The sequence below is a fragment of the Emys orbicularis genome, chromosome 1 (genome assembly GCF_028017835.1).
Source record: "Emys orbicularis isolate rEmyOrb1 chromosome 1, rEmyOrb1.hap1, whole genome shotgun sequence".
Classification (NCBI taxonomy): Eukaryota; Metazoa; Chordata; order Testudines; family Emydidae; genus Emys; species Emys orbicularis.
Window position 1 is genome coordinate 338,669,334 of NC_088683.1, and position 26,823 is coordinate 338,696,156.

The 26,823-nt window shown below is 41.6% G+C and overlaps 1 protein-coding gene across 1 annotated transcript in view; it reads right to left on the minus strand.

Annotated features, from left to right (window-relative positions):
* The window catches only part of CNTN5 (contactin 5), a 407,321-nt gene that overhangs the window by 252,344 nt on the left and 128,154 nt on the right, over positions 1-26,823 (minus strand). Inside the window, exon 6 of the mRNA XM_065397605.1 lies at positions 11,185-11,388. Coding sequence (XP_065253677.1) covers positions 11,185-11,388 — 204 coding nt within the window. The remainder of the gene's footprint in view (positions 1-11,184; positions 11,389-26,823) is intronic.

The following is a 26,823-nucleotide window of genomic DNA, read 5'->3' on the forward strand; positions in this document are numbered from 1 at the left end:
TTATTTAAATCCACACCAGAAAAAAATGAGATAGGTGCAGGTGTAGACTCTGAAACAGTTTAAACTCAATTTTTAATATGAGCTAGATTTCAAGTTGAGTGGTTCCCAGCAAACCAATGGTCAACTCAGTGGTCAATAGGTCAAGTAAAGCTCGCAAAAGCAGCAGAATTTCAGGGTTTTCTTAATTGAATGAAAAAAGTTCAATGTAAACTCAATTACTACTGGAATAGTGTCCACTTCTGGTGTTCACAGATCAAGAAGGATGTTGATAAATTGGAGAGGGTCCAGAGAAGAGCAAAAAGAATTATTAAAGAACAGGGGCAGCACCAGCCTCTTGCCACTGGAGGGGCTGAGTTGGGTTAGAAAATTGGGGGGGCGGGGGGCTGTGCTATTCGGCCAGCAGCCTCCGCTCTCTGGCCACCCAGCTCTGAAGGCAGTGCCACTACCAGCAGCAGTGGAGAAGTAAGGGTGGCAATGCCATACCATGCCACCCTTACTTCTGCATAACATTTGACCTTTGCACTGGGAAGGGTGGCTTGGGGGAGTGGCTGAGGCAAATTTTGGGGTGGCTATAGCCCTGGCAAGTCCCCCCTAATCCCCATTCCCCATTAAAGGATTGGAATACATGACTTATAGTGAGAGACTTAAGGAGCTCCGTCTGTTTATCTTAACAAACAGAAGGTTAAGGGGTATCTTAATCACAGTCTATAAATACCTACACAAGGAACAAATATTTGATAAGAGAGAGCTCTCCAATCTAGCAGAAAAAGGTATATAATGATACAGTGACTGGAAGTTGAGTTAGACAAATTCAGACTAGAAATAAGTAGCAAATTTTGAACAGTGTGGTTAATGAACCACTGGAACAATTTACCAAGGGTTATGATGGATTCTCCACCACTGGCCATTTTTAAATCAAAACTGGATGTTTTCCTAACAGATATGCTCTAGTTCATTCAGGAATTAATTCAGGAAAGTCCTATGGCCTGTGTAATACAGGACATCAGACTAGATGATCATAATGGACCTTTCTGGCTTTATAACCTATGAATTTATTAATTTAAAGCAAATATTTCATAAACTCTCAATACAGTTCCTTTCTGAAACCCAGAACCTGCTGTCCAACTTTTCCAAAACCCTCTCCCCTGTGTTCCCTGCCAGACCTTCCACTTGACTTGGGTTATGCAAAAATGACCTTTTTCACTCCCTGCCTCGCCATCTCTGACTGTGCAGGTTCCTTCTTACAGGAAGCACTTGGTCACATGACTCAGCCAGTCAGGACCAGTGCCCTGTTACAGTCCCCTGAAGGTGACTTGCCCAAGGCCAAGGAGGGAGTCATTGTGAGAGCTAGGGTCAGGAAAACATCTCTGCATCAGTTCCCGCCTGAATTAATCTTTCTTGGGAGACCAAAACTGTACACAGTATTTCAGATGAGGTCTCACCAGTATAATGATACTAACATTTCCCCTATCTCTACTGGAAATAACTTGCATCACGCATCCTAGGATTGCACTAGCCTTTTTTTTTTTTATGGCCACATCAAGTCATTCTGTGTTCAACCAGTTCTCCTCCTTTGTCACTTCCAACTGCTAAATTCGCAGCTTATAGCAAAAATTCCTGGGTTTAGTCCCTAAATGCATGACCTGGCACGTTGCACTATTAAATTTCATCCCATTTCTATTACTTCAGTTTTGAAAGTCATCCAAAACTTCTTGTCTGATATTCTGGTCCTTCTCCTTACCGGCAATACCTCCTAACTTTTGTAATCTGCAAATTTTATTAGCAAACTCTTATTTTTTGTGCCAAGATCATTAATGAAAAATGTTAAATAAAACTGGTCCCAAGACTGATCCTTGAGGAACTCCACTTGTAACCTACCTCCAGCCTCACAGTTCACCTTTCAGCATGACCCATTGTAGTCTCTCCTTTAACCAGTTCCTTTTGATTCTCATTATCAATCCCCATCTTCTCCAATTTAACTAATAATTTCCCATTTGGAACAACTGTATCAAATGCCTTACTGAAATCCAGGTAGATTAGATGTCCTGCATTTCATTTGTCTAGAAAATTAGTTATCTTTTCAAAGAAAGAGATCAGGTTGATTTGCCTCAATTTACCTTTTGTAAAACCATGTTGTATTTTATCTCAATTACCATTTACTTCTGTGTCTTTAATTACTCTGTCTTTCCTAAACATTTTAATACTTTGCATACAATTGAAGTCAAATTAACAGGCCTGTAGTTTTCTAGACCATTTCTTTTTCCTTTTTAAAATATAGATATTATATTTGCAATTCTTCATTCATTGGGTACAACCCCTGAGTTTATGGATTAATTAAAAATACTTGTTATTGGGCTTGCAATTTCATGTGCCAGTTCTTTTAGTATTCTTGGATGAAGATTATCCAGGCCTGCCAATTTTCTCCCACTAAGGTGTTAGTGAGTTTGGCTCCTAACTCTGACGGGGTCATTTCTACTTCCATATCCTTGTTCCCATTAGCAACCCTGTTACTGCCTCCAAGCTCCTCATTACCCTTATTAAAACCTGAGGCAAAGTATTTGTTTAGGTGTTACCATACTTAGATTATCTTTACTCTCCATCCCATCCTCAGTCCGTAGCAGTCCCACTCTTTTGTTCCTTGTTTTCTTTTTATTTATATGGCTAAAGAATCTTTTACTAATGGTTTTCATTTCCTTTACAACAGTGGCGGGCAACCTGAAGCCCATGGGCCGCAGGTTGCCTACCACTGCTTTACAAGGTCCAACTCTTCTTGGCTTTTGGCAGTTCTCAGTTTTTCCCTACACTTTCTGACTTCCAAGAGGTGGATTTCCTTTTCCTATAGAGCTCATTTTCAATAAAGAAAAATGGAGATTATAGATGAGGATGCTGTTTTGCTGAAGAATAAAAAATTATTGAAATGTTTAATTAAACATGCACAGGTAAAAATACAAGAGGGAAAATGTGCCCTGCATGGCAGAAACTACAGTACAGTGATCAGGGCCGGCTCTAACTTTTTTGCCGCCCCAAGCAAAAAAAAAAGAGTGCGGCCCACCATAGTGCCGCCATAACACACCCCCTCAGCACTGCGCCGCCACCTCCCCCCGCGCGGAGCGCCGCACCGCTGAACCTCCCCAGCGACGCACCGCCGAACGCCCCCAGCCCCCCACGGAGCGCTGCGCCGCCAAACATGCCAGCCCCCCGCGGAGCGCCGCCGAACCCCCCCAGCCCCCCGCAGAGTGCCGCCAACCCCCCCAGCCCCCTGCAGAGCGCCGCGCCGCCAACCCCCCCCCAGCCCTCCGTGGAGTGCCGCCAACCCCCCCCCCAGCCCCCTGCGGAGCGCTGCACCGCTGAACTCGCCAGCCCCCGCGGAGCGCCGCCGAACCCCCCTGCCGAACCCCCTAGCCCCCCGCGGAGCGCCGCCGAACACCCCTCCCCCCCGCAGAGCGCCGCGCCGCCGAACCCTCCCGCCACCACACACACCTCCCGCGGAGCACCGCCGAACCCCCCCGCCGAACCCCCCAGCCTCCCGCGGAGCGCCGCTGAACACCGCCCAACCCTCCTGCCGCCACACACACCTCCCGCCGAGCGCCGCTAAACACCCCCACCGCCAAGCCGCGCTGCCGAACACCCCCCCCCACACAGAGCGCCCCGCCGCGCCGCCACACCCCCCCCGGAGCGCCGCTGCCGAATCCCCCCCCCAGCCGCCAAAACAAAAACAACCCACAACACCCCCCGTGCCGACCAACCGAACCCCCCCCCAAAAAAAACAAAAAACCCTGAGCGCCCCCCGCCACCCCAAGATTGGCCGCCCCTTACCAGGTGCCCCCCCCAAGCACATGCTTGGTCGGCTGGTGCCTGGAGCCGGCCCTGACAGTGATTATGCCTGTTTAACCTGCCTATCCCTGGAGCAAGTGATATTTAATGGGTTGTTCCAGGCCAGCTAGCCACCTACATCGACTGTGAACGTCTGTGTACCACCGGAGGTCCTACTAGCTTCTACACATATAGCATGGGGACGACTTGAGCAGATCCTGTCTCAGCATGATAGCATAGACCATTATCTGGAGTCTCACAGACTTCAATGGTAGTTTACACAGGCCTGAGGGTCTGCATTAGCAGTATATGAGATGTAAACGGGGTCTTATTTTTTTTATATTGATGATGCTGTAATATAACACATGACTTATGCAGCCTAACAAAGCTGTATTGTGTGAGATGCTGAACACAAGTACCGATGTTATAAGCATCCTCAACTCCCACTACAATCCAGAGGCACTCAGCACTTTTTAGAATTTGGACCTGAATTAGCACCAGACAGTAAATATGTCCACCAGAATATATACATTACATTGTGCAATTAAACACAAAGAAAACACATTCTGTGAGCTTTTGTTATTTTGGGAAGGGAGAAGAGAGGGAGAGTCATAAAATATTCAGGTTAAGTGTTTACTAGACAAATCTTTTGACAGATAATTAGCAGACTGAATAAAAGACATACTACCCGTGGCAGTAGCATGTGTTTGTAAAATCAATATTTCAGTGTGGCTCCAATGACATTACTTTACATGGAGTAATTTTCTATGCATTGCCCCATCCTCACCTCTTTTCATTGTTCCTTTTCCCTGATGAGTTGGGAAACCATTTTCATTTGCCCCAAAACTTTACTTTACCAAACAGGTGCTAAGCCAATACAACCCAGTGTTATATCTCACTAACCTCACAAACCACACGTTCCCTCTTCTAAAAGTAGAATTGAACATTTCCAATGCTTTGATATATACAGGACTAAATCCTGTTTCTACTGATCACATGAATATTACCATTGAAGTCAATGGGATCATGGCAGATAGGGTTTGGCTCAAAGCACAGTGATGATATGGGAAATTTATTGACAGCCAAACCCTGCTTTCAATTAAACCAGTTCAAATCTGGACTAAATACATTGACATCAATGGGGTTAATCTTGATTTACGTAGATGTAATAGAGAAGAATGTGGCCCTTGTGTTTGAAATTATACAGTATTTTCTGGAAACTTCAAATGGAGCAAGAGAACTAAGCAGCAGCTGCAGTAATACTGAGATAAAATGAGAAGCAACGTATGTCTCTTCTTTATAGTAATAATTAAAACAAAAAGGAAAAACCAAAGTGAAAACACGTGACCTTGAAATAACTGCATTATGCTATCACTTATCAAAGGTTTTATGCTCCCTGGGTTTCCATTTTCTAGTTTTGAGGATATTTTCTGATATTTTTACCATTCAAGATACTTTACTGCTCCCAATCAGTCTCTGAATCTGCAAAGACACACTTTAACAACCCCTTTTTACTATTTGTAAACACATTTTAAATAACTCTTCAAAGTTTCTAAAGCATTATAAAGGCAGTTAATGAAATGATGCATGATCCTTTCCCTGCTAAAACTTTTTTATCTCCTCAGATAGAATTTTAAAGTGTTTTTATAAGCCAGCTTGAAGTGAAATTGAATTGTATGGAATGACTGATTGTCAAGGACATCTGAACAAATGAGGTGTTCATTTTATTCAGAACCCATTCAAGGATTTCTTGATATTTTTATTTAATTTGCTTCATATCAAGGGGCTAAGTTTCCCTTTGAGACACATCACTAAAGAAATAAAAGATTAATAAAAGCCAAGTAAGTTCCTACATTCTTGCAGAGTTTGACATAAAGCCTTAATATTATTCTGCTTCCTCCTCATAGAGAAATACACAGAAACGTTATGATGGGAGTGTTCTTGTCATAAGCTGCCCGGTCCCTTTGGTACTGCCTATAAATTGAAAATCCAGAACAATTAGTGTAGGAAACTACACGAGGCAAGCAAAAAAAGCCAACAAATCCAGCCTACATAACTCTTCCCAATAAGTTCCTGATAAATGTGCTGACTACAGAAGTGGACTAACCCTGGTTTATAACAGAACTAAATAACTGGCTGGCTTGCCAAGCATTAGACCTCAGAAAGCTGTGCACTTTTGGGGCCTCAGTAAACACTTGACAAGGCTGAAATGAATCATTTCCTTATGGGAATCCATAGGCATGACAAGCTGCATGCCATATTCAGAGCCACAGTGCCACAATTAGCTACATAAAGATGAGGAAATATTTAGATACATGGACATTTGTTTTATACCTACCTTTAATTTCTTCTTTGCTTGTTCCATTTATTCTTCAGCCCTATCCTTCTCCACACACTACTAATAATTAGTTTTCTGTAATGAGCAACGTTTTGCAGGGGCAACATTGTTCTGTATTATTGAGTGACAATGTTACTTTACGTCAAGTTCTGTCACCATCATTCCCTTAAAGTAATATTTGTCAATAAATCAAAGAGAATATAATCTAAAGCCATTTAGGCCTAAAAGAAAATGAACTATTCTACGAATGAACAGCTTTAAAGATAATCTTGGGGCTAATTCATGGGGAAAAAGTCTTGCAAAAGGTCAGAGTTCTGTGACACTATTTATATGGCTGCATTGTATGGAAACCTGACAATAAAGAAAAGTATAACATTCCTCAGATATGGAGATATGGTAGCCCACTCGCAAACATTACCTGAAAATTCCTGCAAGATATGTTTGCAGAGTATGCTGGAAACATCTGTTACAATTAGAACTGGCTGGGAAACTGTTTTCCCATCCTGTGAAAATTATCGAGATTTCCAAAATTTTCCTGTGCTGCATCAGGATGAACCTGAGTCCTTTCAAAGTTTTTTGTAAAAAATGACACACAGAGAGAAACCACAGAATAGTCAATGTTGCTGCTGTGTCTGATTTGCAGGGACTTGAACTTCAGTTTCCCATGTTGCAGATAAGTGTGCTAACCACTGGGCTACTAACTATTTTAACATAAGGGGGGGGTGTCTCTCTCAATCTCTCCTTTTGGAGTTGTTCCACTTTATATGGCTAATTAAATATTCATTGGAGCAGGAACACAAGCCTGTGTCTCCCATTTGAGTGACCTAATCACTGGGCTACAGAATCAGTCTCCCTCTCTTTGGTGCTCCCTCTCTCTCATTCCTGTGAAAAGTTGGGAGAGGTTGGACAACTCGACATTTTGCTGATGTAAATGACTGCTCTGCACCTTTAAGCGGGGTGGTGGTGGTGTTTGGCTAGCTGGCTGAGTGAAGGGAACAATGCTGTATGGCTGTTGGGGGGGGGGCAGGGAGGGAGGGAGATGAAAACTGCTGCAAAAAGGGGTCAGCGTGGTCGCTGATTCATTTCCTGGGAATGCAGGGTTTAAAGGGGGCAGCTCTGCACCTGAAGCCTCCCTTTTTACACAAACCAAGGCTGGGTGGTCGCATACCGGTGGCCCCAGGGTGGATTCTCGTCATCCCATCACGGTTTACATGCTCAGGGATCTTGTGCAGATCCTTATGTTATAGTGGACAGGAGATGGCCTTGTTCAGGGCAGCATTCTTGATAGCAATTTTTGTTGCTTTCAGAATCAGTGAGCTAGCGGTTGGGGCAGGTAGGGACTCTACGGGAAGGGCTTTGGAACTGCGTGAATATACAATGGCATGAGCATTCAGTGAAGGTCGAAGACGGATCAAGTAGGCCGGGGTGAATCTGTTATCCTTGGGAGGATGGTGAGCCGGGGGTCTGCCCCATTCAGACTTTGAAGGCCTACAGAGTGATATGGCCAAAGGGGTTATGCACGGTGACGGGAGTCCCCTCACAGCATATCAATTTATTACAGTGTTGAGATGGGGGCTGATGAGGTTGGGGGTGGCCAGCCATGAATTTGGTCCCACTAATTCAGAATCAGGGCAACATTAATTTATTGTAATCTCATTATAGATGTTGGACAACCGGCCATGCAGACGGTGGTGTGGATCTGCGGGTACAGTATTGTCTTTTGGGTGCATAGGCACTCGTCCAGGTTGCCCGAGGGTTTGCAGCTGGGCGTTGGTGGTGAAGCAGTACTCGGTTGGCCATGGAGGGGCATGCTGTGGGATCAACTAATACCACTGCTGTATGCTGTGCGGGCCTGTCAACAGCCACCAGATATAATTGTGGTGCACCTTGGGGTAAACAATTTGGAAATGCTAAAAGGGGTGGAACTAATACTCAGAGCATGGAGGGACTCGGGGCTGATCCTTGAACTTTTTCCAGGAGTTAACATTGTTTGGTCAGACATGCTTCAGCGCAGGGTCTGGCGCGGCATGGTGGACAAGGCAAGGAGGTATGTGAGCAGGGAGGTGGCCAAATTCCATGGGATCATAGGGGCAGTAATTTCACATCCTAGCATAATATAGGGGCAGCAGAGTTGTTTCGGGAGGATGGGGTTCACCTGTCTGACTTAGGTGCTGTCATGTTTTTTAACTGATATAAAAGGAGATTAGGAGATGTCTGGGAACCCGACTGGGTGTGGGGAGGAGGCAGCCAAGCTAATTGCTGGCGCCTCCTTGTGGCAGATGTCCTGCTCAGGTATTCCATAGGAAAGGTATACAGTGACTGGATAAATGGCTTGGAAAAGGACTTAAAAAAAGGTGTTCATTAAAGCAACAAATGGGGGGCAGTTGGGAACTCCTATGATTGGTACGGCAGGGAGCCAACCCCTCATTCTTATAGCCAACCTTAACCCTCCTAGGAGTGGGGGTTGGATGGTAAGGTCCTGGCAATGGAGTTGCTGGAGGGACCTGGATGGAAAAAGAGGGGGAGCTGGTAAAAGCCCCCCGTGTAATTATGGAATAAACATCAGATTACCTGCACTGTACACTGTTATCTGCCGGGTAGTCCCAGACATCTAATAATAAAGTTGCAGCCCATGTCAAATGTCTCCTGTCCTTCTTTTGGCATAGCCAGACAAAATGTTTCATCAGAAAATTCCTAACCAGCTCTAAGTACAATAAATGGACTCTGCACTGAGACATCTGCACAACCAGGCAAGAATTTCTGGCAATTTTTTTAGCTCAGTCCATTGTAGCAAACAAGTTTCTTCACAAAATCTAAATAGATGCAAAACAAGACATGGATGCCTAGTAGTTATGCAGCATGTGTATGTAAAACGGCAATGGAGAATTTGTTTAGAAGAAATTCATATCTGTTCAGAGACCCCCTCAATACTGCTGCAAAGTTCAGAAGCTCAGGTAATAAAAGCTCTGTGACAGCCAGCCATGAAATTCAAAGTTGTTTGTGGCTGGTATATATTGCATACTTGACATTTAAGAATATTCATGTATTTTTCCTTCATGAATTTGGGGGTTTTGCTTGACAATGATGATTATTCCCTTTATCCTGGTTTCCCTACTCCACTTTTTAGGTTGTACTGAATATCCCCTAATCGTGCACCCAATACTGTAACACAGCTGATGATTCACATGTTTAATTTCTGTATATCTTGCATACGCAGATAGGTAGGGATAGAGGTGTGTGTGAGTGAGTGAGAGAGAAAGAGAGATTACATTGTGCATTTTTAAAAAATGGTGCAATAAAATCCTATGTCTTCATGACAAGTGCTTCCTTTTTAATCTATTTAAAGTTAGCATTTTTTTTTTCATTTACAAAGGTTTAATACTTAAAAGATCAGATTTTCTGGGTTAACGATTTGAAGTTCACCTAAATAATATTGGTGCCACATAAAACCAAATTAAAATAACAGGCCATGCAACAAAGTATGTAACTTTTTGTTATGTAAACATGAAAAGTTTCAACTGAGTTATAATGAAAAGATCAACTTTATTCCATTCTAAACTGTATTTTTTTTTAGTTACTATATTAAATCAAGTCATCTTTCTTAAAGCCCACTCTTTGTAATGGTCATACAGTACAGAGATGTTTTTTAGTGTAAGACATAGTGAGCCCCCACCATGCATTGTATTTTATGACTTGCTTCAAAATGCTTATTTGTGTGTGTACATGTGGGCATGAATCAAAGTGTGGTTAGCTGCTCAAATGCATTCCTGAAGAATTAGAAAGCAGATTGAAATGTAGGATACCTTAGAAGGAAGACAATGCTGACAATTATATATATGTTATTTCTGCTTCATTTAAAATAAAAAACACTAGGTCAGATTGCATTTTGATTATTTTAAAATAATAAAATAAAAACATAATATTGCTATAATAAATGTTGAATATTTAACTCCAAAACAGCTAAAAACATACTATAGATTTTAGGTCAACCTCTAAAATATATACAACTCTTTCAAGAATACAAAAGAGCCATCATTTATAAAAGAATGTGACTTACTTTCACAATTTCTTTTCCTTCTATTTTCTTTAGAGTGATATTGCCATACAAGGCATAGTACCGGAACCTGACTTCTCCAAATTTACAGATATAGGGGTAAAATTTTCAAAAGTGCCTAAATGACTTCAGAAATCAAGTCTCATTTTCTAAAATGCCTTAGGCATTTAGGACCAGAATGATGCCTAACGATGCAGATAGGCGACGTCTGGGAATTTCAAAAGTGACTAAGGCTTTGTATACACTAGCACTTTTGTCAGCAAAACTTTTGTCAGTTGGGGTGTGAAAAAAACACACACCGACCAAGAAGTTTCACCTCCAAAAATGCTGGTGTGGACAGCACTATGTCGGCAGGACGAGCTAGCACCGCTCGTTGGGGGTGGAGCTCCCACCCACCAGTATAGAGCGGCTACACAGGAGACCTTACAGTGACACAGCTGCAGCGATACAGCTGTGCCACTGTAAGGTCTGTAGTGTAGACATAGCCTAAATGTCTAACTCCCATTAAAATAAATGGGAGTTAAATGACTAGGTGCTTTTGAAAATGCCACTAAGCACTTGTCTTAATCTTTAAGTGCCTAAATACAATGTAAAAACTGGTCCTTAAATATCCTAAGTCCTACTGACTTTCAATGAGACTTAGACTCCTAAGTCATTTAACTACTTTTTAAAATTTTACTGATAGACAATTATTTTCAAGAAAGACACCTAAATAAGTGACACCCCATTGGGAGATGTTGGATGCTCAGCACCTCTGAAAATTAGGTACTTACTTAGCTGCCCAAATACGGATAATGGTGTCCAAATTTAGGCACCCAGGCTTTAACATAAGGGCCACCCCATTTTTTGTTTACTGAAGTAAATGCATGCCTATATATTGAACACAAATCATCTATGTTTTATTCTGTGTTTCCGTGCAGCCCAAGATATTTTCATTTTCACATTTTTTGCTGCAATGGAGTGGGAATGTCTTACTTACCATCATTTCGCAGGGTAAGTGGCGTTGGAGGACTCAGAACTCTGGCATTTGTCACTGTGTTTTTTACTAGGCAGATATAGCTGCCAACATCAGATGTTTGCACCTTGGAGATGTAGAGATTTCCTGTCTCCTGAGAGATAAAGCGTCGGCTATCTTCTGCCACGAAAGATGGGAATTCGTTAAATACCCAACTGTAGATGATCTCTGAAAAAACACAAAAATAAAGCATTGGTTATGGAAAAATACAGTGAGTGTTAGGAATGAACAAACTCAGAATGTTTGTTCTGGTTAATTCCATAAAGTCTGGAACTGAAGCTTTTTCAAACCTCAAACATGGAACTCTTAAGACCTTTTTCGCTAAGATTTTTGCTAAATCCTGGTTTAGGAAATGATATCAAAGATGGCCAATAGTTTGACTGGAATCCCCTGTGAGATGTCTTCAGTTCACAGAGAGAAAAATCATTAAATTCCTCAACTGGGTCCACAAAAATTCAGAAAAAATATCACATTGGTCCCAGTCTGCATCCTATTAGTCAAGCTAGAACTAATACAAGAATATTCATTCATTCATTCAAATTTTTAGTAAACTACAGCAAAAGAGCTCACAGGGTTGGCTGAAATTTTTCCTTGGAAACTGTTTTTTGACTAAACTATTTTTTGTGTGTGAAAAATGTCTGCTTTCCATGAAAACTTTCAATTTTGAATTAAAAAAAGCAAACAAAATTGGAAATATTTTGACTGAAAACCAAAATATTTCAATCTGAATATGCTGCTGCAGTGCTTCATGGGAGATGTAATTTGGTCACCCCATTCTCCTGTTCTCCTCCGTAGTTCGGGCTCACTGACTGGAGCACATCTCCCTGGAACACTATGGCCAGGGACTCCCTCTGATGCACTGCTTCCCTTCTCCAAGAGAAGTGAGCACTGTGCATCTTGGGCAGGGCCGGCTCCAGGCACCAGGCAACCAAGCTGGTGCTTGGGGCGGCACCTGGAGGGGGGCGGCGCGGCGATCGGGCCGCCGGGGAGAGCGGGGCCACAGCCGGGCTCGCCGCCCTCCCCCCCCCCGCGCCCTCCCCCCGGCTGCCGGGGGGAGAGCGGCGAGCCCCTGTTGGGGCTCGCCGCCCTGTGCTCTGGCCGCCAGGGGGAGAGCCGAGCCCCCACCGGGGCTCGCCGCCCTGCCCCCGCCGGGGCTCGCCGCCCTCCTCCCAGGGCTCCGGCCACCCTCCCCTCCGGCGCCCTCCCCCCGGCCGCCGGGGGGTCGCCACCCTCGCCCCGGGGCTCCGGCCGCCCTCCCCCCGCGGGGGGGGGGGGGAGGGGGGCAGGCGGAGGCTTTTTTGCCTGGGGCGGCAAAAAAGCCAGAGCCGGCCCTGATCTTGGGAGAGGTAGTTTGTCCAGGCCCTGATCTTGGGAGAGGTAGTTTGTCCACAAATCTCAGCCTATAGAGAATGGAAACATGAGGAACACAAACTATACACCTATGAGACATTGCAGCAGCATTTCCAAATTTTCTGTACCCATTTTCCAATTAGGTCTACATCAAATTCTCTAGAAGCCTGGCAAATATTATAAAAACACATTAATACATAAGCATAATAATAAAAATAGTCTCTCTGCACAGTATTTACTATTGTCAGGGGTGAATGTATCATGAAATGGGGATCAAATCCTCTAAAACTTCAGGCTACCCCTGGAGAGACTTCCCCTTCCCCTAAAACCTTTCTCCCATTTCTTTCTCCTCTCTCTGGATTGACCTTTCCATTCCTCCCACACTTGAGTAACCTTCGCAAGACCCCAATGTCATGAACCCTTGACTCCTAATGTACATTATGGTACACCACTATCTTGCAAGATTAGGAGCCAAACGTTGGTCCAGCCGACCCCAGCTGCGTTCAGGTTTGACCTGCACTTCTACTTGTTCTCCTGCTCCTGTTTTACTGAGGAATCTGGGAACCATTCCAACCATGAGGCTCAAATCCTAAGGACACAAGAATCCTGCCTTAATTTGGCCCTATATAATTTGGTTCTTGGCAAAACCTGGCAGCTCAGCGGTTCCTGAAAATGATAAAGAAAAAGTGTTAATCAAATTTTAAGGGTAGGGTTCTTAATCTTGTCTTTTTATCCATCCCAAGAAAATATGTGATTTTCTCTTTAGACACCAATCAGTTGTAGGGGAAAAATACATCAAGTGTTACAGGGAGAATTTTTTTAAGGTTGCCAACCATCCAGGATTGTCCTGGAGTCACCAGGAATCAAAGATTAATCTTTAATTAAAGATTATGTCATGTGATGAAATCTCCAGGAATACATCCAACCAAAAAATTGGCAACCCTAGAATGTTTATAGAGCTATATTGTGGTGATTCAGGGAAACTGTCTATGTACAATTTACAAATTCTGGTGGATACTGGGGACTCTTTATGTTTATTTGTGCCAGACTACAAACTTTTTGAATGTGAAGCCTGTTTGCATTCTTGTCTTTTGCCACCTTATTGAGCTAAAACCCAGTGCTAGCAAAGTGCTAACTGTGCTAACAAAAGAGTGTAATTAAACTTTGATGGTCATCCATTCAAACAGAGCACACTTGGCCAAAGAGATAGCTACTGTGCTGGGCAAATCTGTTTTCCAAGTCTGAACTCTGGGGAGGGGAAGCAATAGGTCATCATTGGGTGGGGCAATCTGATCATTTTATCAGGGAGTCACATGGCAAGGGGGAACTCAGTGGGACTCACAGGCTAGGTCTACACTACAGCGGGGGTCCGACCTAAGATACGCAACTTCAGCTACGTGAATACCGTAGCTGAAGTTGCGTATTTTAGGTCGGCTTACCTGGCGGTGAGGACGCGGGAAAGTTGACCGCTGCCGCCGACTCCGCTGCCGCCTCTTGCCGAGGTGGATTTCCGGAGTCGACGGCAGAGCGATCAGGGATCAATTTTACCGCGTCTTCACTAGACGCGGTAAGTCGATCCCCGATAGACCGATTGCTACCCGCCGGATCGGCGGGTAGTGAAGACAAAGCCACAGAGACAAAGGAGGCTTTGGCAGCAGAGAGGAACAGAAGGGCATGCTATCAGCTTTCCTAGCAAAGCGTTGCTTTTTAACAGCAGGACCAAACTCCCTGGAGAGAGAGAGAGAGAGAGAGAGAGAGAGAGAGAAGCTCCATGTATATTTGCTTCCACTATCACCTGTTCCTGAAGAGGGGAACTGTAAATCCAGAGCACTCACAAGGTTGGAGCTCTGGGAGAGGGTTAAGCTACAAGACAGTCTGGGGGTCAGCACCTGTCCAGAGGTTTTTGGGAGTTGGGCTGCAAGGTCCCATTTATGCAAAGAAGTAACAGACGGAGTGCCTGTGCCAGGAAGTGTGATAGGCAGGCCAAGGAAAGAGACAGTGCTGCAGCCTACTCAGATTAAGGGAAGCTTAAAATCACACAGTCCCTGTGTGTGAGGCCAAAATACAACAGCCAGGTGAGTGTCCAGCTGGGGGAGCTTTTACAGAGCCATGACACACACACAATATATATATATATATATATATATATATATATATATATATATATATATATATATATATATATATACATACACACACACACACAGAGAGAGAGAGAGAGAGATTAAATAAAAGGGGTCCTGCATAAGTAAAACTCTCACTGAAGTCAAAGGGATTCTCACTCATTAAGTCTCTTCCACATTTGCTTTTGTATTCTGCCAGTTCTGACTTAGAAGACATAAATCCTTCTCTATTTTTATCCATGATATTTCTTTCCTCTCTTCCATTATATCATCCTCTCTTCCCACTTCTTTGATTATTCTTCCCTGCTGAACTTGTCACAACCAACATCACTTCTACGGCATCTTCTTGCTGCCGTCTTCCTAATGACAATCTTGTCAGGATTGACTCTAAATACAGAAATGTCAAGGCTAGCTCAGTAATATAAAGTCACTGCCTCTGCTCCAAGATATAAACTGCTTCACTGGTACAGCGAGTTCCAGGCTTTCAGCCACAAATTGCCTGAGCTACTGTTTTCAGCCATAGCAGAAGTATGAAGTCAGTAATCAACATGTATCAATCTGTATCAAACATGTATCAAAATGTCCGTTGCCCATGGATGTATTAAGGAGGAGGTTGGAGAATGGGTGGGTCAAAAGGATTAGAAGAACTATCCTAAAATTTCAAAAGGTCTACATTTTCCTTGAGCCTTTCCTTCTAATGATAAGGAAGAAACTAGGTGTGGTGTTTAGATGCTGCTTGTAATTATTAGAACTGGGAGCTGTTGGGAGTCTGAAAGGACAGGAAACAGGAAGGAGGGGGGAGGAGTGGAGGAGGCTGATTGAGAGCTACCGAGGGTGCAGCAGCAGCTTGGTAAAGATAAAGTCCTGTTGAAGTCTGTTAGTACCTTGCTTGGTTACTACAACATTTTGGCGACGAGGATGGATCTTCTGCCCCTGAACCCATTTGCACCTTTTCTACAAAGCCCAGGTGAGCCTCCAATTGCTTTTACTGCCTGGATCCATATGTTTGAGACTTATCTGCTTGCAATCAGTGCTACAGAGATTTCTGAAGTAAGAAAGCGTGCTCTGCTAATCCACTGCCTTGGAGCAGAAGGGCCGCGTATATTTTACACTTTTCCCCTTGCAGATGATAAATATGAGACTGCACTCACTGCATTAAAGAACTTTTTTGTGCAAAAAGTGAATGTAGTAGCTAATCGCTACAGATTTCGCTAGCGTGAGTAGAAACCAGGGGAGACTATAATGCAGTATATGGCTTCCCTGAGGAGTCTGATTGTAACTTGTGATTTTGGGAATATGGCAGATGAGATGATTAGAGGCCAGCTCATTGAGAAAACAACAATGCTTCGTGTAAGAGAACGTTTACTTCTAGAACCACAACTTACACTAGAAAAAGCAATAACCATTGCTACTCAGATTGAGTCAGCTACCGCTGAAGCCAAAATAATGAGCATGGATACAGGAGGCCCAGTCCAGGCTGTGATTCCTTTGCAGAAAAGTTCACTATCGCTGCAGACAAACAATTACAAGAGTAAAACTAATGAAAAACCACCGAATCAGCAAATTCAACATACAGTAAAAGCATGCTTTTGCTGTGAATCCCCACAACACCTTGCAAGCTACACAGGATGTCCGGCAAAAGTAGCTCAGTGCAATCATTGCAAAAAGATTGGGCATTTTGCTAAAGTATGTCGTAGCAGCCAGTTCAATAAACAGGTGCATACACTTTAAAAATAAAGTCCTGTTGAAGTTTGTTAGTACCTTGCTTGTGTCGTAGAAATTCCTGTCCGTTCCAGCTGAGGAATAAGGAGAGACGGACACAGCTAATCAAGCAAGGAGCCCCGGGAGGGGCGATCCGTTTATTTCAATTGCAATTGGGTTCGAGCTCATAAGTCAGCAAGAAGAAAGAAAACACTTACACCAAAGCATTATATGCAGTTGACTATGATAATCTATCGCTCTATGATTGGCCAAAATTTGCTATCATTACCATACATAATTAGCAAGCTACATGTATCTGCCCCTCTTATGACCCCTTATTGTTCATCTACTTGCCCCCCCCCTTGCGTTATTTTGCAAACCAAGCAGTTAGTTATCTACAGGATGCAGGCACAGAAAGTTCCATTGTCTGCAGGGTTGGAGTTTGGCTACATTTCCTCTCGAAGGAACTTCCTGAGTTAAGACTATGCATAGCTGACGCTGCATATCTCCCTTCTACTTTCTCCCATGTGTACGTGACAAATTTGCCCCCTGGCAGTTAAGTAGAATAATTTTATTTCAATTTGTTACTCCAACACTAGGATAGCTATGAATCCCATACACTGTTCTGCTGTGCCAGAAGTGTGAGATGTATTACTTTATCAGCTAAATGTATACCATTGCCAGGTATGCACTACTGAATCCAACTATGTGGAGAAACCCCACCTATTAGGTAGGATGGCTCCATGTGCTAGAGAAAAGGGAATCATGGTCTCCCTGGAAATGGAAAAACAGGATGGCCAATCAACCAAATACAGGTGTAGAACATTTTGGAATAAAGCTTGAAGAAGAGCAACGCAGCCATAGAGTAAGATGGAAATTATGATGTTGAGATGAAGGACAAAATGTGAATTGTTGGAGCCTCTCAATAGACAAGGGACTGGGAGGGAACGAGTGGTCGGTGTGGATAGTATTACTTTGCAAACCTAGACCTGGAGGCACACATTGCAGATCCTTTTTTTTTTTTTTTGTAAAACTCCACTTGCCAATGGATGCCTATGATGTCAAACATTTGACAATATACCAAAACTTATGATACCAACAAGATATGAAATGGACCCAGAGTATGCCAAAAGTGGTATACTTTATTTTCTTGATATATACATAGTACATTAAAAATGTTAAAGTAATTTAGGTTGCTAAGTCAAATCATGCACATGAAAGGTTGGGATCCCTGGACAGACTATCTCTCCCAAGATGCACAGTGGTTACCTCTCCTGAAGAAGGGAAACAGTGCATCACTGTTTAATGGCCCAATTAGCCTCTTAGTTCTCCTCAACCCATCAGTTAGGCACAGTTCTTCTTAATGAGGTCTGCTCTGGAGTAATTAGAGTTGCAGTGACCAGAGTGCTGCCTGTATAATCTTAATTTTGTGTCCTTGTATGTGTAATGTGCACTAAGAAGGCAGAGGTCCTGGGGAAAAAATAGCAAGTGATCATGTAATTAAAGATGGTATCAGCATACATATGCACAAAGGGTCAGAATTAAATTTGCACAGGTAGCCACAGATCTGGATTTTCTAACTTTTGATTGTTCGACTTTGCAACCGTAACACTCCTTTATCCTTGGTTTTTTGTATGTAATTTACTAGATTTTTTTTTTAAAGGAAAAGTAAAAACAAATTTTGTTGCATGCAATTGTAACAAGCCCACCATCGTGAATCATCAGCGGGGTGCAGACCCTAAGCCTTTAATACTCCAGCCCAGAATTCTACCACCTGAAACATATAAGATAACAGCAAGAGCCAACTGTTATCCAGAGGGGGAAAATGGGCTGAACACACTGGTTTTTCACTTAAAACCCTTATTCATCTCTAATTGTAGTTCTAAGGGGCTATATAGGACTCTGAGGGACCCTGGATTCAGAGAGAGCTGTCAGAATGTTCAGAAATTCCTGCCTTTTGCAATATGTCTCAGGGAATATACTAATAAACCCAAAATATTTCTCTCTGAAAATTTCATTGCCACATGTCGCTATGATGCCTTTTCTGATTCCAGTGATTCATGACAACATAAAAAGCCATAAACTGATGATGAAACATTCAGTTTCAAGGAAAATACACAAGTTTTAATTGAAAACACCTGTTACCAATTCAAATGGAAAACAATCAGTCTCAGTTAACTGTTACGGGTTAAAGGCAATTCATACCAACTGTAAAGTAGCCATCACTATGGCTCACTGTCTACTCACATAGAACAGAATCTACTTAATCAGCACCCTGACAGCACACCCACTTAATTGTTAATTTATTAGTTAGAGTGCTTGCCAGGGAACAGATTCAAGACAATCCATTTCAGTGACTTTAAGCAAATGGAACATGTAGACATTTAGACTTACTGGACATGCCTGGCATTGTGTCTGTAAGGACTTTTTGAGTATGTCACTTGTAAAATGATGTCTGTTAGCAAAAAAATGAGTGATGCGTAAGCTGATAAGGGAACACAATAAAATAATTTCCTTTGAGCCTTTATCTAAATCTGAAACCAGTTAGGCTAGAGCACTTCTGACACTTCTGCATTCCAGCTAGGAAACAAAAGCACCAAACTAGACAGTGTTCGGTTTGCACGTTTTCTTCTCACAAAGGTGTATTCCCACGAACACCAGTGTAGTTACTCCCGATTTACACCAACATAAGGGAAACTCTGGGACCACCCATTTCAAATACTCAAGGTATTTGAACTTTCAGGTGCTTATCCAAATTGACTTGAATTTTTAACCTGTCATGGATACATTTCCCACTGTAATGCTCTTTGTGCACTCTATGAAGCTCCTCTTTTTTATTATGGCTGGTAAATGAGGCAAACAACTTCTTAGTATAGTTTCAAATGTTCTGATGGTTTGGTGCATACAACTTAGTGACATTAGATGATATGGACTAAGCTCTGGAAAACTGAATTTCCACTGTAGGCTTTGGCAAAACACTCAACATACACATATGTGCTTCTGTACAGGAAAACTCTGTAGTACACTCAGGATCTGGGGAACTGGGACTGAGTCCTGGGCAACAGCAGCTAAGCCAGTCCTCTAGTCACTCCAACTCTAATTAATTACTCTAGACCAGACCTAGTTAAGAAGAACTGTACCTGATTGATGGGCTGAGGAGAACTAAGAGGCTAATCAGGCCATTAGGCAGATGATACAAAAAGCACGGGAAGGACACGGGAAACGGACGAAGTAGAAAGACAGAGATTGTTCTTGCCTCAGAAGCTGAGTGCTCCCTAGAACTGTAGGGGTGAAGCTATAGAGTGTATAGGGGTGGTGAAAACCAACATTGTAAATAAACTACACTGGGTGTTTTACCAGCAAAAAAAGGTCTCTGAGCTATCTGTGGACCTGAGCAGAGGCAAGAGCAGGTGGGCCCTGCCACACAAACCAACAGTTTTAAGCTGACAGAACTAGATGGTCTTGCAGAAGTGATTTTACAAAAGGGTCTTAGGAGGACTACTGCAATTATCGGGAAATGGGTATACACATTGACATTGATCCATTGGACAAATCTCCCAGATTTCTAAATTTGCAGTCATGGTAGGATGGCTGGAAGATAAAGCAATGGCCTTCAAATCCTGGAGCCCTAGCTCGATGCCAGTTTGCAAGCCCACAGAAATTAAAATTTAGGATGCTTTTTTAACCTCGTGACTACTGCTCTAAGTTTCTTGTATGTCCAGGTAGAACATACCTGTTTTCCTGAATGTACTAGTATAACCTATCACTGCAGTGATTTCAATTAAATGTTAAAAGATTACAGTAGCCAACAAAGAGAGTGTGGGGGAGAATCAGTAGCTACAGCATTACATTTAAAAAAAGTTATAGGTTACTTTGTAGGTGCGACTTTTTATTTAAAACATAGGCCCACTAACATGCTTTTAAAATAATAACCAGGGAAAGATTTATGTTTTACCCAGCACGACAATCCTCATCCCTAGATCTAATTCTTTTGTATGGATACCTCACCCAGAATATTTTCACTTAGGGAATCCCACTATAACAAGGAAAGAAAGAAATTAGAAAGAATGCAAAAATCAGCTAAGATAATAGAAGGCTTGGCAAGTATGAGAAAAGTTTAAAGGAACTTTAGTTACACTGTTTTGAGAGAAAAGAAAGGGATATCCAATAGCTCTATAAAATTACTGGAGAGGAAACAATACAAGGACTGGGAAGATTTTTTTTTGAGCCTGCCCAAGAATACATTATAAGTAATAATGACCTTTCACTAAGAAAGGGCAAGTTTACATTAGATATCTTAATAAGCAATTTAACAATGGAAAAGCTTGCCAAGAGAGACTGAAACATCATCCAATGGAAATTATCAAGAAAAGATGGATAACACAATCAGTGGAATAGCATAAGGGACAACCTACACTAATAATATTACCTTCCTATTATATAGTTCTTTGTGTCAGTAAATCTCAAGTACTTTATAAAGGAGGTATCATCCCCCTTGTACACATGGATAAATTGAGGCATAGAAACATGTAACAACTAGCAGGTCAAAGCCAAGAACAGAAGCTCAATCCTAAACCACTGGGTGATCCATTAGGCCTGAATGCCTCCCCTTAGATGGAGGGGTTGGACTGTGTGACCTATGACATCCCTTTGGCCCTAACTTCTTTATTAACACTGCCATCTGCCACTTTCTCTCAGTTAATATTTTTTGTATGCCACTGGCAATGGTACAGGAGGACATACCTGTTGGTTTTCGAAGCTACTGTATGCTGCTCTTCACAAAACCTGTGTCTGCATTAGGAAAACTGGGACCTGTATTCACCACCAGTATGATTGCTCCTGTGGTAGCAATGGTGAAAGCTGTGGGATAGGCAAAATGACCTCAGGCTTTTTTTTTTTTTTTTTAAACACCCTGTCATCCAACACTGCTCTGCAGCTCCGCTAGTTGGAACAACATCAAAAGCTGCAAGGTAAACAGGCCTCAGGCATTTTTAACACAAGATCTAACCTAAATTAGAACAGGGTTAGATGACATGTTGGTAAAAATGCCTGAAACCTGCCTTATTCTGCAGCTTCCACTTTTGCTGGCTTTAAAATCCAGGTCTATATTTTCTTACAATAAACAAGGCCAAAAGTAATTTGCATCAGCTTTTATTCCTAACTTTCATTATATATCTGAGCTCTAGAGTTGTTACAGTGAATCGTTCTCTAAATTAGGACAAGCTTGTGGTCTGCTGTTAAAAGAAAGAAAGAAAGAAAGAAAGAGAAAACAATGTGAACTTCATTTTCTATTGTTTATCTTTTAGTATCAGACTGAATTTCAAACACATATGGGCATGAGCCCAAACTTGGGATCTAAATATTTACCAGCTTTGAATAGGTTCAGAATCTAAACCTCACTGCTGGCTAAAAGCTAAATAAGCAAAACTACAATTCTGGATCTAAATACACCATCCCCTAAATTCATGAGTGTCCTAACTTCATGATTGGATGCAACTTCTGCATCTCAAGCCATATTTGTTTGACAAAACACAATACTAAGACTGGGTAAATGGTATTCACACACTTCACTTTATTTATGTTTTCAGGAGGGAAGGGCAAGAAGTTTAGTTGAAATCTGAGGAAAGCTCTGAATGCTGCAATATGTAGGAGTGTAAATATACTAAGCTTATTTTTTTATTTTAATAGCCATCTATTTTATTTTTAATATGACACCTATATCAAACATGCAAAGATGATAGAGAACACTGCCTTGAAATTACAGTCTACAGCCAACACAAAACAAACGTTTATGTAGATACAATTCATCAACACACACACAGGAGTACACAAAATAAAAAAGACAGAAAAATTATGAATTATAAAAGGCAGCTCTAAATTGGCATTCTCCAGGGATACAAGGCTGAAGCAGTTGTCTGCCAGTAAGTCCTGTTATTTACAAAGTTTTGGTGTTAATGTGATTAAGTCACCATGGTGACAGTAGAGCTGGCATTTCTTTTTATGAATGGCCACCTTTGTTTACAGAAATCTCTCCCAGGAGCTCTGTATCTGTTTTCAGAAGGTCATTTGGAAAAGCTTTCAAAATGCCCCATTTATTTCCATGTTTTATCACGTTATTTAATGCATCATGTGAGTGAAAATCTGGGTCACTTAGTGATGAAGTAGTGAAAAGAGCAGATCTATCTTCTGCTAAGAAATTTCTGAGGTGAAATTTTGTTTACAATCATATCTTTAAATGATTTTAGTAGCTTCATTTTCTCTCTGCTTCACAACAGTAATTCCTGACCTGTCACTATTTGACATCTTTCCCATAATGGATAATGCCTGAGATGTAACAAATCAGCATATTTGGTGCTGTAACATCATGTTTAGACTATCATCTTTCTGAGGAAGCAATTTTGGTTCTGTGACAATGTAAAAAACATAATGTTGTCAAGGTGTGTCAGAAATAGATAAAATCAATTGAGCTACCCACTCCTATGATTGGAAACACCTGAATATTCTCAGGTTTGTCTGATGGCTTTTCTCATGGGAAATTCTATTTTTACCATAGAAATCATTATATGGAGATATACACCTATCTCCTAGAACTGGAAGGGACCCTGAAAGGTCATTGGATCCAGTCCCCTGCTTTCACTAGCAGGACCAAGTACTGATTTTGCCCCAGATTCCTAAGTGGCCCCCTCAAGGATTGAACTCACAACCCTGGGTTTAACAGACCAATGCTCAAACCACTGAGCTATCCCTCCCCCCAAATTTGGGATATCCTTTGCTTTACTCCTTTAACTACATCAGGCGTATGATGCGGTAAATGTCATATATATGTGTAATAACTACTGAAAGTCACTTGCACATGGATCCTAAGCATGTAGTAAATATGATGATTAAATTATCACTTTTCCATTCTGTAAAAGTAAAACATTCACATGCAACCCTAAAAATATTTTCCAAAGAACTATTATTTTACTGTGATTGGGCTTTTATACCAATGACACAAAAAATCCAATATCCTCTTAGTTGTGTCATCACATCTTGATGCACTGGCATATTCGGACATAACTCCTCAAACACCGAATGGATGAATATATTCTTCTTCAAAACACATGGATTTTCACTGATTACCACAATTCCACAAGATGGCAGTACCCGATGAACAAAGGGGACCGATCCCTGATAATGGCCAAAATCAGAAACAATCTGGGAGCTTTATCAATTCTGCAGCAGTTGTTTGTTTTTAAACATGCTGCATGGAGAGTGGCATTTACAATTTACAGCTGCAGACAATGTAATGAGGCTCTTCAGATGTTAACACTCCCTTAACATTCAACAATGAACAATATCTAAGCAAAACAAACAAGCATAAAAGCAAGTAAGCATTGAAATCCTTATTTTACCCAAAGCCTAGTTTTAAACTCTAGCATCAAACTCTCTATTCAACCATGCCATGCACCAATCACAGACCAAGAATACAATAAGCTACAGTCTTTAGCTACTGAGCACACTTCACATCCATGGAGTGGAAGGACTCCTATCAGCTAAGATGAATGATGACAGTAGGCCTTTCCCCTGTCCTCCCACTGTAATCCAATTAATATTTGGTGCATTTCTTTGTGCTACTATGGCTTATTACCAAACCTCATTAATCCTCCATGCAAATCTTTAATGAAGGCAATTTATTTGTTGCATCGCGATGCACCCACATAGAACCAACAGATATTGTCTATTTATCAACTAGCAATGAAATTGCTTCCTTTCTGCTCTGGGGGTTCTGTATCTATTGCTCACCTGCCTGAACAGAATTCCACCAAACATGTATTTGTCTTTGTTCAGGTTTAATTACTGTGATAAATCTTCAAACATTTGCTTTCCTGTAACCATTCACACAGCCATTAAGGTTTAGCAGATGACCTACGGAAGTTTTTCTCTCACCAGTTTCTATCAGTTTATGAAAGCTGGTGAACCGCGTTTTTCTATTTGGCATACGAAAACTGGTAGCTAATTAAGAACACTCGAATCCTGGAAACACTTGATCCCATGTGTAGAGTTGCTTCTACTAGGACTAAATAGAAAACAAGATTTCTGTTTCACACACACACAAAAAACAAACAAAAACAAACCCAGAGCTTTCAACATTTGTTTTCATTCTGCATTGGAAGGAAAAACAGACCTTACCAAAAATTGTGGGGAGGGAGGAAGAATGAGAAAAAGAGAGACAGATACCCACTTCCGAACAGACAACAGCCCAATGGTTAGGGTATTTGTGGGGGATATGGGAAACTCAGGTTCAAGTCTCTGTTCTGCCTGCATCACAGCAGGGACTTAAATCTGTGTCTCCCACATCCCAGCTCAGTACCCTAATTGTCTTGCTGTTATGGGGTGGTCCATCCTGGCCCTGAGAAGCCCTGATGAAATGTTCATCAAAACTGATGTTTCTGCAAAGAGCTTTGATTGGCAATTCAGCATTTTTGTGGAAAGATTCCTGACCAGCTCTACTTGCTTCCCATTCAAACATACTGACTTCAGAGGGACTACACATCATGGGTAGGTAAATGCATGAGAGTGTTGGCCCGAGTGGGTACTTGATTACTAAGACTGTATGTCTGACTATGATTTTCATTTTTTTAAACTAAAAAAGTCATACTCCTTGTAACCCTTTTCTTTGGATCAAGATATGTTTAGATATGTCAAGAGATCTATAACATCATGTAATTCAGAAACATATAAATACTTCATCAAATTTAGACTACCACCATTTTCTATTTAGTGCTGTCTTTATATGCTTTGAAACTATTAATGGCAGTTATTTAATATCTTTTAAATGGGAAAAATATTGTGTGCCATGAACTTTTCTTCTTGTTATACTAAAAAATTATCACTGTTCATATTTTTTTCCTTGAATTTTTTTTTGTTTTTGCTATGATAAGACCACCAACCTTAAATTACTAACTAACTATCTTCTTCATCATAATAACCACCTATCTCTCAGGGGCACCAAAGAAGTTATTTAATGTTTGTAAAGTCCTCTGAAAAATATACATATCTGCATGAGTGCAAAGTATAATTATTAGTACCTGGCTTGAATGTTTCAGCACCCTGGCAAAACCTTCAGTATCAGATAACATATTTTTCTCTTATCCTCTGCTTTGCTTTTTTCCTTTCACTCATCACTTCTCTGTACCTCAGCCTCTGCTTCTATACTTAACATTTCTGTGGTTTCAATTTCCCCATTTTCCTAGTCTCTCCGTTCCCCTTCCCACTCTGCTTCTTCATATTTTAGTCTCCTGCAGCGATGATCACAGTGAAAAGTCATACTCCACAGTCTTACATGTTGTATACCCAGCACAATGTTGTATAATATGGGAGCATAACACTTCAACCACCACAAAGGTGCCAGCAGATTGATATATTTCAATGGTGTAATGCTCAAAAGAGTGAGAAGCCTAAACATGAACTAAAAAGACAATGAAAACAGAGGCACAGAAGACAGCCATGACAGGTTGAATTCCAGCACAAAAGACGCTGGATCATGCCTGAGAAATATCCAAATGCAAGAAACAACATCACGTAACCCTAGTACACTAACAATACCTAGCTCTTCTACAGCATTTTTCATCTTTAGATCTCAAAGTGAGATCAGTATCAAATGGGGAAATTGAGAAACACAGAAGGAAGTGATTTGCTGAGGATCACACTGGAAGCCAGTGATTGAATGTGGAGCCTAATCCACTAGGCAATATTGCCCCCGTAAGTGCCCTAGAATGTGTTTCCATTTCCCTTGTTTCTATAACCACCAAAAGTATATGGCCTTCCACTCCTTGTGGAGCTGTATGGATGTACAACTAGGATGGTGGGATGTTGTGAGTAGTCTCCCTTGCCCACATTTATATTCCCATTATAAATCTGATCCCCGAATCCTGAAGCAAAAATAGGACTATAAACCACTGTGCACAGCGGTAATGCTTATAACCAGAAAAATCCACAGCTGTTCAGGATGGAAAAGGCCTATTAGATCATCTTGTCCAATTCCTGTATGGTGTTTTTTTCTAGTTTTGAATAATTCAAACAATGAGGCTTCCTTCCACCACTTCCTTTTGAAGACAGTCATATGTGAACATATGCACTGGACAATAATATGAAAGTAAATTTTAGGCCTCCAAAAGACAGCCTTTGAGTTTCCAAAAAAATGACAGTAGCTCTTTATAACAATTACTAAAGACATTTTAAAGACCCAGTGGGGTGGGAAGGAAGATACCTATCAAAAGTTAGTAATCTGCCTCACAATGCCAATATTGCTGTTCAGCCATATGTAATCAATAACATCACCAGCAGTATTTGACAGTGCAAAACCAGCCCTCATCTGATTTTACATATACATAATATACAGCTCTGTCCCTGTTATCAGTGTACATTGTGCTGAGCTACTGGAAAC